This window comes from Alosa alosa, chromosome 17, assembly GCF_017589495.1.
Source record: "Alosa alosa isolate M-15738 ecotype Scorff River chromosome 17, AALO_Geno_1.1, whole genome shotgun sequence".
NCBI lineage: Eukaryota > Metazoa > Chordata > Actinopteri > Clupeiformes > Clupeidae > Alosa > Alosa alosa.
Window position 1 is genome coordinate 18,145,058 of NC_063205.1, and position 19,256 is coordinate 18,164,313.

Genomic DNA, 19,256 nt, shown 5'->3' on the forward strand with positions numbered 1-19,256 from the left:
TGGCGATCCACATCCACTAAATATACCCAGTTACATGTACATTCCCTGCACTTTTGGTGCCAATCCTCAAGGGAACTTATAATTATCAAACCTCTTATTATAGTCCCACCTTCAAAACTGCATACATTGACCAGAGGTTGTCTGTTTTTGCCGTTTGTGTATACTTGTATCCTTACCCATTTCAATTAGTGGTTTCTGTTAACTCTGTTAACTCTGTTATCCTTGCCCCCTACCCTAGATGCTGATCTAATGTCTTGCTCTTTTAGCTGGCCTATTGTTAACCAAATAAATAAATGTTGGCCCATTGTATGAGACATATCAGACAAAAATATAAGTCATGACATATGACTTTTCGGGACCTCTCCACATGCTAGTTAATTTAATTGGGAACGCGTCTGAGCGCGCATGAGAGGGAGATAGAGGGGCAGGTTCCAGGTGCCTTGTCATTTTGTTGTCATTGTACATTTGATAATTGATATCTTCTTTTTTAAATATAGGAAACTTTTAAAAGGAAATCATGAAGGCAACAAAGGCGAGGTTGAGTTATCCGGTTCCCACTACCAGTTATAAACTGTGAGAGCCAGGGCACTTTTAATATAGGCTGCACTCACTGTGATATGAAAATAGACAATAATATGAAGAGTGGTCTTTGCCTTTGTGTACGGAACTGGTGAGTCTTGAAGTCTTCAATAATAATTTGTTTTACACATCGCATGTGATATGCCAATTGAAACGCATTCCACTCAGATAGCTAGGTGGCTACATGCTGCTAATATTTCACTTTTAATTGCAAACAGAAAATGTCCAGCTAGCATCATGTCACATGCTTCTATTTCCAAAGGAATGAAAGCTGTCATACCAACTTAATATCATGCTTATCATTGTTAATATTGTGCTATACATAATGTGGCACAAACAATGTTAAAGTTTGTGGACTACCATGAATGGAGCTGGCAAAAGATTATTATGAGAACGTATGGAGTAGACACTCTTAAAGTGGCAGAGCACCATCATAAATGAGTTAAACAGTATCAAGTTAATGTATTGGTATTAATATGTTTAAACTAAATTACTGTGTCGTTATTATCATAATAATAATATAAAAGTGTTTTACTTGTGTCACAAATGTACACCCTTTGTGATTATTCATGTCATTTGGTGATTTATTTTGTATTTAATATGCCTAGTCTTTAGGGGGAAAATATACTTTTCAATCACGATTCATCTAGAGTAATACATTTCAATATCGTCATATCTTCATTCCAACATGCTTGGGTTCATGCATCTGTGAGATGTGGATAAGTGTACACCCATTGTGACAGATAGGTCTATCTTGAGATAGTCATCTGTATCACCACGCATGCAGCAGTTTCCCCTCTTTGGCCTGAAGGGGGTGGACTGAAAGGTATCTTAGTCAAAGATCCGTAGTCAAAGCTAGTTTCTTTCAGTTAAGAAACTTAAAATCAAGCCTTTCCTGCATTTTATGGACATTGAAAAAGTAATCTATGCTGTCATAACAACCAGACTGGACTACTCAGCCAGGCTTCACTTTCCCGCTTGCAACTGGTTCAAAATGCAGCAGCTCAAGAACTACAGGCTTTAATTTCAAAATGCAGCAATGACACATCTCTCCCATCTTAGCTTCTCTTCACTGGCTCCCTGTTCACTCCCTGTGGTTTTGCTGCTACTGCCCCAAAACTCTGGAACAATGCGAAGCCATGTAGCATCACCCACAATTAGTTGGGATGACTTTGTACAATATTGTATTGTTTTGGTGAGCTAATTATGAGAAATGTGGGTGTTCTGGCTTGCATGGAACCAAGGCTGTTGTGTGTGTGTGTGTGTGTGTGTGTGTGTGTGTGTGTGTGTGTGTGTGTGTGTATCCCTTGGGGAGCGAGCATAGTCTCCGGCTCCACTCTGAGCCGAACATGCACCTCTGCCACCTCCCTGCTGTTGGCTGAGAAGAAATGAATAAGGGGGGGGACAGGCAGAGAACAGCAGGGTGGCCGGGCCAACTGCCTAGTAAGCCCTGAGGTGGGCAGCCAACCCCCCCACCCACAGAACATACACACACACCCATAAAAATCACAACACAAACAAGATGGTGACTAACAATGATATGCTGCATGTAGCCCAGGTCAGCAATACGGTTCGAGTGCATTTTAATCTTCAGAGTCGGTCCAGCATATAAAATCTGACACACATGGTATTATAGACAGTTTATTATTCATTACACACAATCATATTCATTGTCTCTCTCCAACAAATGGACAGCTATTGATTAACACTGATTTAAATTCCTATAGTGGTCCAAAGGGATTCATAACTAGTTATTTTTCCTTTGTCAAAGATCCACGACTCTGCCTTTCGAGACTGCTGAGCCCAGCTTTCAAAAAAGAGCTGTCACGACTCTGAGATTTCTATTGACAGGGACGTTTCTAGTGACAGAAAGGCGGTTTCTCTCCACTCTTAGGAACTCGGAAAATAATTGTGCACTCGTGTCAGTGAGCGGAAGCGCATAATCACCATTTGCATGACAATATTTAATTAGCGTGATTCAGTCGTCTCAAATGGCACTCATTTCAGATCAAAAGTAACCTTTGATTAAGGCGAGGAACAGAAGTTTTCTTTCACAAGCCTTGTGAATCCATTTAAGAACGCTGGCAGTGTTAACATTAGTCTTGAAGTATTATGAGTTTTACATAAAAAAAAAATGTCAGGAGCGTCGTGATTCCAAATGGATCTACAGCGTTGGGATGATGATGTCAACAGCAATAGCGCCATCCTCTGGTCAAAAAATATATTAAAGGCAGTGGCTGTGCAGAGGGCTCCCACGGGTCCTTGAAATCCTCACAAAAGCTTGTGAGATTGAAAAAAAAAAAAAGAAAAAGCGAGGCCTTGAAAGTTTTTAAAAATCTACTAGGCAAATCTAATAGGCAGGTAAAGTGTAAAGTGCTTGAATGTTGTGTTTGAATAGGCAGAAGGCCACGCAGCCTGTCATCATTATAATAGCACAGCTGAGCTTGAAAATGTTCACAAATTAAAGCATCTCTCTCTCTCTCTCGCTCTCATTTTTTGTTGGTGAGTTTCTGTAGTTACCATTATAAAAATATCAGTTTCAACAGTAATTAACCTTGATCAGTATCAGACTCGCTGTGTTTAGTCCTTGAATTGGGAATAGGAGCTGAAATAAACCTTGATTAATCCACAATATGGGACTATTCAAAACTTTATTTGATACACATAATAATGTATAACTTATGACAGTAAAGAAAAAAAGATACTCACTTGAGCTAGGATCATATGTGGTTCCAAAATGACATGATAATTTCATGTAGCCAGTCAGGATTCAGGAATACTTTTAGCAACTGACAACCAGTGCAAAACCAGAGATGCACGCACCTGACCTGAGTACGAGGCCTAACTCAATCGTAATATTGTTTCTCAAGTTCATATGACTAATTATTCGAAATCTGCATCTAACATTGTCTGAATGACAACAGTTGTTCAAATCACTTCCCTAAAATGGCACTCTCCCAAAACACCCAAAAGGTTTAATGTATTACAGCTAACTGACAAAGGGCATGTGTGACAAGCAAGACAAGCCATTTTAAATGAGAAAATACAATATCCATATGCCAGTTTAATCAATGGCCATACACAGCAAAGGTCATCCTGTCTGAATACGCTCAGGTGATTATCAGCAGTACAGTGCATTGTGGGAAGCGACCAGACTTATAGACACAAACCCATTTTCACAGGTGCTCCAGTGTCAGAGCTGTATGACCTTCATTTCCACATCAAGACTTGTCATCACTGGAGAGGAGGCCAGAAACGTCAGGTAACGTCAGGTGCAGGTATGCACACAATCACCCACATTTCTCTCTCTACCCTTGGTCACTGACTGACTCATTTATATACGAGGTGTTAAATAATGAGACTTGTTATTAGTATTCATACACAATTTCATTCTATGTACAGTAACAACACACATGGAACCTACACATGCACATCATACTTATAGCATGCATAGAGAATTGCAGGATTGTGTTACTTGCCGCAATCAGATAGCTAGTTTTACTCCTTGAATGCTCCAAGTTAAGTTTTCCATTTTATTGAATCAATGTCAGGCTTTCAGATCAGATATATAATAGTCCCATTTAAATGTGCTCTAAGTCATGTTCTAAAACAGATATTTCTGGTCCTTGATTATGATTGGCTGAGTCGCGTTCGATGCCGTTGTAAAATCCAGCACAAACACACCTTGACCGCATTTCGTTCTATATTACTGCGCTACCACAAAAGTTGGGAGTAGCTGCGTCTCAACGTTGCTTAAGTAAGTATGCATAGTATATATACTATTTTAATCCCGTGAGGGAAATTTGGTCTCTGCATTTATCCCAATCCGTGAATTAGTGAAACACACTCATCACACAGTGAGGTGAAGCACACACTAATCCCGGTGCAGTGAGCTGCCTGCTACAACAGCGGCGCTCGGGGAGCAGTGAGGGGTTAGGTGCCTTGCTCAAGGGCACTTCAGCCGTCCCTACTGGTCGGGGTTCAAACCGGCAACCCTCCGGTTACAAGTCCGAAGCGCTAACCAGTAAGCCATGGCTGCCCCTAAACTTGGCAACCATTCTGATAGAGGAAATACATTTCTTGGCGGAAAAATGATTATCTATGAATAAATCATTAAATTTCTAGTTGCTGTGCCTTTATATTATGAAATCTTGCCAGATATATGTAACTGTTTTAGAAAAGCAATAAGCCACTTTAGTCACTCGGGGCACATCTCCTCATGTTCACCTAGCTGCCTGTCCACCTACAGAGTCTTTGTGGACAGCCCAGGCTCCAAAAACAGCCTGGTACAGCCTGGACCATTAAACATAATCTGTTCCAGCCAATCACCGCAAGATGCGTGTTCATGTTAGTTTCAATTGCACGGGAGGGAAGGGGAAAGAGGGCAAGCTAGCTCTCTGTTTTGTTTGAAACGTCAACAGAAGTGACGTTACCCAACCGTGCTTAGAGAACACTTTTGTTGTCGCATTTTTCTTTATGGAGCTCCCCCTACAGCTTTGGGGTACATATTTCACAACTGTCTCTTTGGACTTTTCGCTGGCTCTGCCATGATAAACATCTAATTAAGCCATCTTATATCTAGCTGGCATGGCCAACTAGTGTTTAAGGGGGGAGTGTATATGTCCAGATAATTTGAAGCATTTCTTGTTTCTCGCTCATTCTCACTTCTCACGGGACTGCCGGAACGCTATAGTGCAGATCTTGCAAGGCTGGTTTTCCTGCAGGAGGCAGCAGGGGGAGCAGGGAAAGCCACCATTCTCGCCACAACAGGCCATTTAACCATCACAATGATTTTTAAACTGTTTTATTAAGTTAAAAATGTCGCATAGTTTCCCTTTAATATGAAGAGTTCAGTTGAAAAACCCTCTTAAAATGTCTGACTACTTTTCTTCTCAATTAACAATTTCTATCAGGCTCCTATAGGTTTTTGCCTAAAAATCGATATTTCAGACCAGGAAAAGAGTGGTATTTAGCGGGTTTTGAAGCAAATTTATTTGATTAACTTACTATGTGTGGAGATCATTCATTCACCATTGTTATCTCATTTTTGCATTTAGAGGCTTTTGCATCTGAACTCTTCATATCTTTCCGAAGTACTCTTTCTCAAAGTGCACATAGTGATTAAGCAGACAGACCTACATGGCATCATTAAATAAGGAACCTTGAAGTGTAGTGAAACTTCTATTTATGTGTACTTCTGTCGTGATTTAGTATAGCAACACTACTCCACTGATTTACTTTAATTGTGTTATGCATGTGTAGGAAATATTCATATCAGCAAATAAAATAAAATACAACAGGAATCTTTTAAGTTGACACCAAATACCATTTATTAGGGCTTTACAAAGACTACAAAATCCTCCAGATGATTTAAATTGTGGTCTCTTTATATTTACATGATATGTTACTTACAAATGTACAAAATATAAAACATTTAAGGACAAATGTTCCACCAAATAATAAAATCAAAGGAAATAAAATATTTTCATAGTACTAAATGCTATGTTCTCACCGAGATGTACTTGCAATAAAAAAGGAAGTCAATAGAATATAATGTTTAGTACCCACGGAAATCATCACAGGTTTAGGTGTGAAACTTTTTTTTTTTTTTTGGACAATTGGGCAGTCAAGACTGAGGTACATGATGTTTGACATTATATAGCACAATTATAAAAGTCTTGTTTGCATTTGAGAGGATATTTTATTTGGCATAACGGTTTAGCAGACAGACTTGTGAAGCTCCGCTAATAATGACCAAATTCCAATAACAAAAAACATTTGGAGATTGTGCCTATGGGACAAACAAGACCACTGGTTGTTGAGGACATTAACTGCTTGCTCTGGCGGCCTACCCGTTGAGCACCAAGAGAAGGATTGTCCTGAGGTTGTGTAACCGGCAATGAATGCTCTGAGGTTGGTTTTGATGGTCAATAGCACCCAATGTTTGCTGAGAATCCCTCTTTCAGTGATTAACGGCAGTAGGTTCAAGATGAACCCTCCAAAAATGTCAAAGAAAATGGCAACAAAACCCAGAACCCAGCTACACACGTGACAGCGTGACATGTCATTTAAAGGGTAAAAAAAGAAACAATGTCACTGTTCTGTGTATGTCTGAGATTGTACCATAGGGACTTTGAAGGTAAACTTGTAAAGATGCATGAGAGTACTAGATTTTCTTTAGGTGTCTTGGCAAACTAGTTTTAGTTCTGAAAACAGTGAGTCATTTATCTGTTATTGAGCTCCGATAGGTTTACCATACGTTTATGGAGACACTACAAACACTTGTCTCTGTACACGTTGCAGCTTTGTAAAGGCAAAACAACCAGTCATCACAAGACATACAACAGTTTCTGACAATGTGTTGGTTTGCTTTTCTAATGATTCTTCTTTTTTTTCTCAGTTTGCAAAATACAATAATTCTCAGTAAGCAGAGTAGAACATCAACCTTGCGGATGTTTCTTGGATTAACTGTGCAAGACTTTTATTTACAAATACCCTCCCCCGATAAACTGTGCAAAAACTATAATCCCACATAACTTTTTTTTTTTTGAAAAATAAAAAAGGATAAATTAAATTAAAATGCTTTTTTTTTCTCATTATTTTGATCCACATGCTTACATAGCATGTAGAAGTAAAGGTCAATTTCCTACTTACATATATAGCAAACTGAAAACAACATGCTTGTCAGGCTATCTCAATCACGAGGTTGGATTGTGCTCATGTTGGTTCAAGTGTTTCCCAGGTCAACTGGGTGACAAAATAAAAAATATCACATCTCTTCATGGCAAACTCTCAAAGTGGTCTACTCTACCTGTGTGTTCAATACGCACACATTCACTGAAAGGTTTTTCGCCTTCCGATATGAAAAATAAAACTGAACGTGGCCTTTCACAAACTCAGAGACACTATTTGTGACTCCACCCTGAACTCAAGATAAAAAATACTTATTAAAAAAAGCATTGACAACTACATACAAGGTGTCATCAGATCCTCTTTGGATGGCATTTGAGAGACTCAAGGTCAGAAGAGCGCTTCAAATTTGATTCCGAGCTGAGCACATTTAAGGCAGCGAGAAAGCACCGGTTTTAGCTTTGTCCCCTTCTCGTTCTGTCCCTCAGGTGAAAGTAGGGATTTCTTACTTTCTCTCGTTTTTTTTGTTTCTCTTTCTTGACCCGCTCGAGCAGCAGACGGTTGGTACAATTGCTGCTTGTTCAGGAGGTCAAGGACGATGAACCACAAAAAAGTGTGAAACGCGTGATTCAAGTGCATAAATGACTAACCAAACATACACATTGAGAACCAATGCTATGCGTTTTGCGTATGGTTTCCATATCCAACTGTATTTCACTGCACAGTCAAAAGCAAGGTAACAGGAAGTGGAGGTGGGTGAGGTGGAGAGGACATCCCCTCCGATTCTGAACCGGGGCAAGATTGTGACACACATTACTAGGTCAAAAAAATGAATTGCCATTACAGTGTCTTCTCAGATCATGACTTCTGACCCCTCCCCCACCCGATGCCATTGGTTGGCAGTGAATTGAGTGGCATGTTTTTTTTTTCATTGTTGTTTGTTGTTTTTGTTTGTTTGCTGTTGTTGTTTGTGTTTCAAAAGACCCTTGTTTCACAGTAGTAGTTCTACCACAGTCCCTCTTGTGCTTCCTTTGGCGATGCTGCTTGCTTGTGCGTGCGGCAAGTAAACCACACGTTTGAGCACAGCGCCAGTGTTGCGTGGCTCCTCGTAAATCACGTTTTTTGTCGGGAAGGTGGTGTGTGTCGGCGGCGGCGAACATGCATCCGAGTTGGAGTGTGTGTGAAGATCTCGGCAGAGATGGTGGCGGGGGGAGAAAGACTCGGCCCACTGTAAACATCAGTGTGAAACAGTATAAGCCTGCTGGACCACCACGGCAGTCACAGGAGCTCAGGAGGGAAAAAACACCTGTTCAGCTCTAGCTCGCGACTACTGGGGCACAGGTCCAAGCAATCACCCTCTAAGTGGCTGATGTTGCAGAGGTTTGGAGCAGCCGTGGACGTGTGTGTATATGTGTTTGTGTGTGTGTGTGTGTGTGTGTGTGTGTGTGTGTGTGTGTGTGTGTGTGTGTGTGTGTGTCAGCATGTGTGTCATGCTCAGGCCACAGAGGAAAAGAAAGAGAAACTGTGTGTGATCCTTAGACTTAGCTGATCAACACTCCTGCCATACAAACAACTGACGACATGTCATTGGTGGACACAACAACGCCCTCCTCATACACACACACACACACACACTGTCTCACACACACGCTCAACACATACAATCAGAGCTTTCTTCCCTGGCGTGGGGGGACAGCTAACAGAAATGTTGGGTTAGGGTGGTTTGGGCCAGAGTGCAGGTCAGTCTAGCTCAGCTCTGAGGCATCCCAGGGGCAGCTGCCCAGTTCTCGCTCTCTCTCCCTCTCCCTCGGTCGTCTCTCTCTCTCTCTGACTGGACGCGTCCTCATCTCCTGTGGGCTTCCCAGTAGTCTACAGCGCCGACTCCAGCGATGAGTCCAGGAGGTCGTCATGGTGACTGGCGCTGTCACTGTCACAGCTCTGTGCGCTCGAGTAGTTGGCGGCCTCCTGCAGTCTCATGAGCATGTTCATCTGAAATGTTGATACACACACACACACACACACACACACACACACACACACACACACACACACACATACACACAGTTAATACACACTCAGCTCAAACTGTTTTCCTGGAGGAGTGGAATCTGACAGGATAACAACATATTCCAGAAATAAAACCAACTCCAAGAGTTACCAGACAGCTCAAAGGACCTTATGTACAAAAGAGAGAAAAGTACATTTAACATAATATACATCTCAACTCGGCTATAATAGCCAAAAGTACACTTTTAGAAAAATGTATAGACTTAAGGGTGGACAAGACCACAATTATATCAGTTGAAGCCTCATCACTTTGTATTTATCACTTGCCCATTCAATTTAGCTTGTTGCAAACAGGATTCGTCTGTAGCTGATTTCCCTATTGTAATTCCCCATCTAATCACGTCCCTTACAAATCAGTCGGGTGACAGAAAGCTTTTCAGAAATGGCCTCTGTGCTGTTGGTGGTTTGCGTGGCTGTCTACTGTGGCTCAGCCTCCCTGTGGTTGGGAGACAGAGAGAGCAGAGAGAAGCCCACGGACTAAAAAGGCTATTCCTTTTCACCTCCTGCTACCGCACAGGTTATCTCGCTCGCCCGCTGACCGACAGGAAGTAGAGTGAAGTCGGCCAAATAATGAGGATAGGTCCAGGATAGCGTTTGTTTGTTGTTTGTTTATGTTTTTCAACCCTCTATTCCTTGGCTCTTTGTGTCAACAGTGGGAGACCTCCTGCTGACAGGCCATCAATTAAAGCCCATTAGAGATGGACAGATCGGCCCAGAGCCAGCACTTCTGGATGAAACAAGGAAAGAGGATCTTTGTTTTTAAAATCCGGGGATGAAATTAATTGCAAACCAGCAGGAGGACAGGATCAGAAATCTCACTTGGTGGTGGTGTTTACGCTTGTTTATAGTTGTTTACGCCTGAGGGTATTTGTTTATTTTCTTGTGAGGGAAAATATATTATGTGGCCTATTTGGTGTCCACACTGAGATGAAATACTCTGGCATTTGCGGATAGAAAAACACTAGGCCTCTGAAAGTGAAAAACAACAACTCCATATCATTCTGTGCTAAGCATATAAATTTGAAAATTGATTCATGTCCTGTTTGTCTTGATATGATTACATTTCTCTATGGGCTTTGCATTGTTAAGCACCTTGTCTTGCAACACTGCACAAAAATGCGCTATTTAAATAAAGATTGATTCGATTTGACTTTGATCTGGGTTTGCATAATATCCAAATCAAATAGCTCAGTGCAACGATGGCACACGGATATATACGGATGCAACTTCTTGAATTTTGTCCTCAACAATTCCAAGAGATGCAATAAAAGTGCGGTGCATATCCGATTCCTCACCAGGGGGTCCCCCTCGGTGTCGCTCTGGGAGACCTGCTTGGAGGACGTGCCCTCCTTGGAGGAGGTGTAGCCATCGTAGCCCACGTCCTCTGGACGCAGCTGCAACAGGGACTGGCAGTCGTGCTGCATGGACGCCGAGCTCCAGGGATACGTGTCGTTCACCCACTTGGTCGGGTCCTCCCACGCCGCCCGCTTCCCGTACAGCTGGGGTGAGACGGACGGAAGATAACGCTCTGGTCAGCCATTATACACCAGCAAGCTAGTTAAGCATTCATGCTCATTCATGTTCATTTCAATATAGGCATGCGTACATGCAGACAGGGCAGCTAAACTTAGTCTCAAAGACAACAGTGTGACACATCTGACTGGGAAAGTGCATTTGAACACTAATGGCTAAGCAGCACAATCATGTTGAAGAATTTAAAACGGATTTGACTACCTGATAAAACACATCAAAGGAAGAGTTGATACTAACTGGAGACATACTGCATATCTGACATAGCTTTATGTATTTTTGGGCATTACCATTACTCAATCAATCAATAAGCAATTAAACACATTACTGTCGCATGAGTAAGTACACTTACATTTGCCAAAGGCACTTTTAAGATACATGCAGTACTCTCTCCATCATTACACAGCATGTCTCTGTTTTGATAATCACTTTAATGACCCTGACTTGATTGCGCAATGCTGGGCTCCAGTCCTGTAAGGCAGGGATCACACTGACCAGCGGCAAGTGGCAGGTTTCCTATTGTTCTCGATCGTTTGGCTTTGAACAAGCTGAGCGTTGAACTTGGTTCAGCTTTCAAAGCACAACGCGAGCATATTCAATTGTTAGTTAAGGCAAACCGTTTGTGTTACCATAGGAACAAGATAGAACTTATTATGGTCAGAGCGTTGCGTTACCGCTGCCTCTTGCCGCTGGCCAATGTAATCCCCGCCTAACTCCCAGGGACCTGCTAGATCACCTACCTGGAGTCCCTCCCTTACAGCCTCCAGCAGGTAGGGCACCAGGGAGTAGTTCCACAGGTCAGTGAACCACACCCGCGAGCCGTCCACATCCATTGGGCAGGACAGGAACAGACGTGGGCCTGATGAAAATAAATCACATTACATTACACACAGAGCGATTTGTTTAAGGGTGGTATTTGTAATAGTGTCAAAAATGGAATTGAAGAATGTAGGATTTAGACTTTAGGTTCCTTTGAAAGAGTGTTTTTAATGCATCTGAAAATAGAGATTGACTGATGTCAATCAGCCGTGGCCCACTGGTTAGCGCTTCGGACTTGTAACCGGAGGGTTCCCGGTTCGAACCCCGACCAGTAGGCACGGCTGAAGTACCCTTGAGCAAGGCACCTAACCCCTCACTGCTCCCTGAGCGCCGCTGTTGTAGGCAGCTCACTGCGCCGGGATTAGTGTGTGCACCTCACTGTGTGCTGAGTGTGTTTCACTAATTCACGGATTGGGATAAATGCAGAGGCCAAATTTCCCTCACGGGATCAAAAGAGTATATTTACTTGTATAATGCTAGTCCGTTTTGAGTTTTTTGACAAACCAGATGAAATAACAGAAAATGGACTGAGCAGGATGATACATTATTTATAATATATATTATACAACAGATGGATTGCAAGAACACCATGGATATATATAACCTGAGTATGTGTGTTTGTGTGTGTGTGTGTATGTGTGTGGGTGTATAATCTCACCGATGGTGACATCAGAGGAGCTGTGTGCTTCAAGGAAGCTGTTTAGGTGATGCCAGGTCTTGGGAATCCAGTCGATGATCTTGATGAGGTCATTGCTGCGCATGTTCTTGCCGATCTCAGTCTCGATGAGCTTCCTCCTCAGGAAGCGGCCCAGAAAGCCTTTCACCGGCTCAGTGTGGTTGGCACACAGCACCCACCTGCACACCATGGGCACACCGTTCATGTGGGCATGCCAATTTGAGTACAAACTAGACAAATGTATTCATAGGTAGCTTTCCTGGTGCAGGTAGTTACACTCATGGCTACACTCATTATATATTCCTTTCAAAACCATCCTAGGTCTTTGGATTATTTTCTGTTGACCCAGTGGGAAAGTTGGACACCTGCTCTGAATGACAAATTAGCTATACTTTTATTTGCTATTGTGAGATATTTTAACAGTTAAACTGTTAAACTTAACTGTTAAAATTAAGCAAATGCATTCAGTTTCTTAGTAACTCCTGTCATTTACTTGTCCGAGGGTATTTTCTTTTTCTCCCAAATCAAGTTGTGTGTACTACCATCAACGAGCTCCCCCTTGTGGTAGAACACTGTCATAGCAAATACTACATGTGCACTACAGTCTCTATTTCAGCTTTTTAAATTATGTTTATCTACAGCTGGTTTTAGTTATGTTACTGAGACAACCCATATTACTATCACAAACTATTAAATGAAATCCTGTACCTAAAGTTGTGATGAAGTTCCAGATTGGGAGACGAAGACACACCCTGATTCATGGTTCCAATAACATAGGGGCTATAACAAACACATAAAAAGAGAGAGGGAGGGAGGGAGGGAGGAGGAGGAGAGAGAGGGGTAGAGGGAGAGAGAGAGGGATGGAGTGAGAGAGGGAGGGGAGAGACAGAGAGAGAGAAAGAGAATTAGACATGTCACATGTAACATTGTAAACAAAATTAAACAGTACATTACCCTCTGAGTGCAATCACACCCAGACACACTAAATGGTTTCTCTTTGCTATACTTAACATACAAAATGCATTAACTTATCACTTGTTTATGGTTCCGTATAATGAAGTTTTTAACACATATCATCAAACACAACATCACCGCCATCATCATCATTATCATCATTATATGCACCGGCAGAGTGCACAGCTCATGCCAGCATCCCCAGCGGAGCATAGCAGGAGGGCCTCTCACCATGTGTGGTACTTGCAGTTGAGGAAGCCGTTGAAGATGTCGCTGAGGGAGCCGATGTGGTGCAGGTTGTCCAGGATGACCACGGTGGGCAGTTCCATGTCCGTCTCCTCCAAGTTGCACTGCTCTGCCAGCGTGCACAGGTACTGCCTCAAGTCCTGCGAACATGAGCACGCACACGCACGCACAGAGACACACACACACACACACACACACATATACACACACACACACACACACACACACACACACACACACACATAAACACACACACTTATAAACAACAAGACATGAAACCATTGTGCAATTGAGAATTCTGACTGCGGTATCCAATGCTGTGACATACTGTAGCAGTCATAGATCAAAGCGCTACATAGACAAAGAAAAGAAACCCCAGCAAAACTGTAATGATTAAATAATACACTTACAAACCCAATTAACACCCAGCACTGAACCCTTAGAAAACACCATATAAAAAAACCTTTCATCTCAACTTTCTCTGTACCTTGCTGGACTTCTGGTCCACGTTGAAACTGGCCACGGTGGTCTCAGACACCTCCATGCCTGACTGCGTGACGATGAACTCAGCCAACTTGCTGGCCAGGAAGGACTTGCCGGTGCCGCTGGGGCCGGACAGGATGATGCGCCGGTGCTCCATCAGCAGGTTCAGGTAGCGCTGGATGATAGGCTTGGGGATGAGCGTGTCAAACACCAACCCATCGATGCTGTTCTCCTTCATGCCTGCAGGGGGCAGACAATGAAAGAGGAGAGGAGAGGAAAAGAGACACGTGAGCATGAAATGAGAAGAAGAAGAAGCTTCAAGAGGAGATGGGAGCAGGACGGACTGCCTGGAAGATTTTATGATCTGAGTGAAAATATTTTTTGTTTCACATCTACAGTTTCAAAAGATTACATAAATTATATCATCACAACAAAGATAAAAAGCAAAGCAACAAAAACAACAAAAGCTCACGTAAACTGAGCCACAAACAAAGTAAATAAAAACCCAAACATGGCTGTCGGTCAGCAAAGGATGACTAGCGCTCCCCGATGGGGCCGCCTCACCTTTGAGGTTGACGGTGATGACGTTGTTGTCGCCCACCAGGTATCCGCAGGGGAGCAGCTCGGGCACCTCTGAGGCCTGGCCTCGCACCACGTCCCCCATCCGGTAGCACATGATGCTCTCTGAGGTCAGTCCCAGGCTGGTCGCGGGGTCCACGCGGAACACATACTCCTGGGAACGCAAGCAGGAGACAGCCACCTTGTCAAAACTGACACTGCATTCATTCCTTAAGTAATATCAGTGAATTGTTTATCATCAATGCTCTGTGAGCTTCAGCATGTTAAAGATATTCAATTTAATTTACATGGTGCTCAAGGGCCCAGACTGAAACATACATACTGTAAAGACATTTGTAAATACTACAAGTTATGCTTTTCTAGACAGTTTATGCTTTACTTCCACAATTGTTTGGCTGCCATTCTATTCAGTATTTAACATTCTTACTGTGAAGAGTGACTGACCTTGAACAGGCGTCGTATCACACCATCGAGCACATCCCATTTAGTCTTCCCGCTCACGCCGATGGAACCAATGAGGTACTCCTGACTCTGAGAGCCCTACCAATGTAAAGCATAGAAAATAGTTACGTATAGTTCATCCTGCAGGACTTAATGACCATTGGCACTGAAACTTGAATATCAAATCGGTATTTCAAGATCACCTTCGTCTTGTTGGAGCCACTGTGGATTGTCACCACTATTCTGACACTTCGGCCCTCTTTGCGAAGGTTCCCTTCATAGCCGTCATCCAACAGAATATCTGCAGAAAAAAACAACAACCCCACACACACACAAATTTTTTTGCTCACAAAGGGGAAACTTCAAAGGCAGCCTGATGGCTAATAAGTCATACAGTCCCTGAGTACGTCAAGTCCTCAACTCTCCATTATACGCGTCTTCAGAACTAATGTACAAGGGCAAACGGTTTCGTGAGCAAAATGACATGACTCAATTTGATATGAGCGGCGTGCAAGTTAAGACTTATTGTTTATCTGTCGGTGCAAGGCAGTGCTTTGAGGCTCCAAAACGCACTTTGAATTGTTCACATAACTCAGGAAAGCTTGCCGCTTTGATGCTGCTTTTTACACTGAGCTGACTGCAAAAGAGTGAAGGATGAAGGAGAGTGAAGAGAAGAGAGGGATAAAGTAAGAAGAAAAGAAGCAGAAAAAAAAGATCAAGAGTGAGTTTGGGGGGAGGGGTTGAAAAGTGGGGGAACCAGAGACTCAGAGAGAGAAGAGAAAGAATGAAATGAGTGTGTGAGAGGACAAGTGAGTAAGGTGCTTTGTATTCGGGGTGGCTTGTTGGCGCGTGGCCTCTGCGGCGGGGCGATAACGTCCCTCTGCCACTCGTCTTCCCACGCACTGCTGCGTGCCGCTTCCCTCCATCAATTAAGCCCCAGCTCTGGTGCCCGCCGAGAGAGAGGAGGAGGGAGAGAGAGAGAGAGAGAGAGAGAGAGAGAGAGGAGGAGAGAAAGGAGAGAGAGAGAGAAATGGCCCTGCTCTCCTCTTTAATTAACGGGCAGGGAGAGGCAGAGCGAGAGGACCGTTAAGAGAGCCACGTGCGGTTGAGAGGCTTTTTTTCGTCAATGGCCGTTGTGTTGCACGGCCGGCTGCCCACAAAATCCCCATTTCACTCTTCACTGCCTCCATTCTGCCCCAGCTGTGCACCGCGGTCAAACGGCCTTTTAAGCGACAGAAACTTTGGAATAATTGGAATAGTAATCAATACTAATGCTGGAGGAGGAAAATGGGCAAGCTCTGGAGAGAGTGGACCGTAACTTTTGGTACTTTCCGATTGTCCGGTAGAGGATTGTATGAGAATGCCTGAACTTTTGTCGACAAGCATGTTACAAAATGAGCACCTGGCAATAATGGCAAACGGTGACATATTCTTTTACCCACTTTTCATGACAGAACCATTACTTAATATAGGCCTGAAAGTATGATGCAACCACAGGGTAATGAATGCTGCAGATTTCTTGAGGCAGTTTGGGCCAATTAAGTTAATTCTTGAATCAATTAAAATTTGTAGTGTAATTAAAAAGACTTTAAATCCCTCGGATGTCCCCTTTCTTCCACCAAGGACCTCTTGTCTAGATCCTGTGATCACTCTCTGAGGAGCCAGTCATGATATCTTTGTGAGATCCTGCCGACGACGGCAGACTTGTGGCCCTACCACTCACCAGACATGATGGTGTCTGTGATGTTGAGGTTGTTGAGGGAGAGGCCCAGGGACTGGCGCGAGGATGAGGATGAAGTGCTGGATGTCTCGGAGGGGGGCCGGGCCGTCTTGGCTGGGGTAGCCTGCGGGGTGGAGTTCCCGCTGGACTTCAGGCGGTCATTCTCTGCCTTGAGAAGCTCAATTTCGTTCTGGGAGATGGGAGGGGAGAGGGTGGGGGGAGTGGAGGGGAGAGAAGAACATTGTCGGTGATGCATGTCTCTAAGCTTAACAAGTGTGGACAGATCATGTGAATCTACAGGGGACAAGACTCAGCTAATGGCAAAGAAAGTGCAGAGAGAAAAGTATTCCGCAAGAAAAAGCTTGCGGAATAACCATGGTCATTACAGCTGACACAGTATTATTTCAGATGCTCTTGATGTGGCACTGGCTGTCCAAAAGATATTTGTTGACTGTCATGTAACTAGCTTGCCTTTTGTGTACAGTAGAATTGAACACAGCTATGCTGTTACAAGTTTTGGGTTTGCACTTTGATCTACATTTGGTATGGCAAATGAAACATTCATAACAAAAGCTGATTTGTTGCAATCTGACAAACACATGCATCTCCCTCTGCCTGCCTGATCTTCACATGCAAACCTCAGTGGCTGTAATCAGATTACAGGAAAAAAAGAGTTAAAGAAACTCAAACAGAAAAAAAACCCCTCATTCCACGGGGAGGTAAGCAGATTTGGGCTGAGAAAGAAAGTTAATTTTCACTCTGCCAAAAGTTCTTTCTTTCGCTTGTGCATTGTTGTCTGAAGGAGCAGTGTTACTCCTGCACGCGTGTGAGTGTTGCGAGTGTCGGCTTGCTTTTAATCTTCATCGGTAATCTCTGCACACGGAGAAGATGAAAAAGCGGCCATATCCATAGTCAAGTCATATTACACAAGAGAGATCTGAGAGTTGGGGATCAGTCCATTCACAAGTTGTTGTTCTATCAGACTACTTAGTGCTTGTCACAGGCGGTCAATGCTTAGCTGACTTAAATGAGATTTTGTCGCTGTGACAACAAAGCGAATGCTGCATTCAGACAACTTCTCGTTCACCTTTTCACCCTCCATCTCTTTCTCACTTTCTCACTGTATTCTTTCACTTCATCTGTGTTCCTCTTTATTTTCATTTCTTTCCCTTTCCCATGTCTTCCTTTCTGTGGCTCCCCTCCACTCTCTCTCTCTCTCTCTCTCTCTCTCTCGCTCCCTTGCTCTCAATTTTTCCATGTTCTGTTACTGCTGGTTTGACAGTTCAGCTGACAACCTTTCGTGTGAGAGGAGGCATCTCAGGACAAGCTCTCTGCCCACGGGGCAGTCAGAGGTGTTTGTGTCGCTTGTGTGGCTCCACTGGGAGTTTGAGATCACCGCTAGCAACAACCACCTGACCCTTCGGTCACCTTGACAGCACACTGCAAATCTGCTCCACCCCCACTCCATAGGCTGACAGCGTTACGGTTGGCTGCCCGGAGGGTGGCCCACCTAAGCTGCAGTACCAGATTGGACATGTTGGCCCCACACACCAGCCCTCTGGGGGGAGTCCAGCAACACTGGCAGGCTTTGGCCTTTAATGGTCTGCTCGCTGGAGATTGGACTCCAGCTCCACTGCAATCTCAACACTCTCTGACCACAGACAGCACTCTCATTAACTCCCACTTAAAGCTCCCATTGCAAAATCACTGATTGATTAACAGAATAATACATGGAATTAATAGTAGATGTATTTCCTTGCTCAGTCATTTTCAAAGAGGTTTGAGAGATAGAAACAACCCTATACCCTATAGGAAATCTTACTAATGCATAGCTTTCATGCCATATGTTAGAAGTCATAGTTTTATTTTATTTTCTGTGGTGTTTTGATTCTCCAGTGTTTTGATGAAACTTATTAAACTCAGGAATAGCGTGTGACTATGGGAATAACAGTATGTTATTAGACTTCTATCTGCTTTATGAGTCTTGGGACCTAGATGAGACAGGACATCTGATTAAAGCCCAGATACCATTCCCTGCAGTCTGCGGAGTCCTTCTTTATTAAACCCACAAACTGTATTCACATCATCTCTGAAGGGTTTTAGTGAAAATACCGTGGCTATCACGTCAGCTTTATTGAGTTGTCTGGTTTCATTCTCATAGTATGAAATGATGTGTATGAGTCTGCATGAATATGATTTCTCATGTGTGCATACAGTACACAGCTTATATAACGGATATGTGAATCTGGTCATACACTGTGGTTCTCTCTCTCTCTCTCTGTATATATGTGTATGTATTTGTGTGTGCGTGCATGCACCTGCATGTCTGCACGTGTGTGTATGTGCGTGCACCTTACATACAAGTGTTTGTGTGCCTGCTTATGTGTGTGTGTACGGTATGTTCATACGAGTGTGTGTGTGTGCCTGCATGTGTGTGTGTCTGCAGGTGTGTGTGTGTGTGTGTGTGTACATGTATGCTCATACAAGAGTGTGTGTGTGTGTGTGCCTGCATGTGTGTGTGTGTGTGTGTGT

At 43.3% G+C, this 19,256-nt stretch overlaps 1 protein-coding gene across 1 annotated transcript in view; it reads right to left on the bottom strand.

The window, feature by feature from the left end:
- Window positions 1–5,884: 5,884 nt before the first annotated feature.
- The window catches only part of nav3 (neuron navigator 3), a 56,759-nt gene continuing 43,387 nt past the window's right edge, over window positions 5,885–19,256 (bottom strand). Inside the window, 11 exon segments of the mRNA XM_048267420.1 lie at window positions 5,885–9,198; window positions 10,572–10,775; window positions 11,547–11,665; window positions 12,284–12,480; window positions 13,010–13,081; window positions 13,487–13,641; window positions 13,989–14,224; window positions 14,549–14,717; window positions 15,008–15,103; window positions 15,208–15,305; window positions 16,728–16,914. Coding sequence (XP_048123377.1) covers window positions 9,079–9,198; window positions 10,572–10,775; window positions 11,547–11,665; window positions 12,284–12,480; window positions 13,010–13,081; window positions 13,487–13,641; window positions 13,989–14,224; window positions 14,549–14,717; window positions 15,008–15,103; window positions 15,208–15,305; window positions 16,728–16,914 — 1,653 coding nt within the window. The 3' untranslated portion in view covers window positions 5,885–9,078.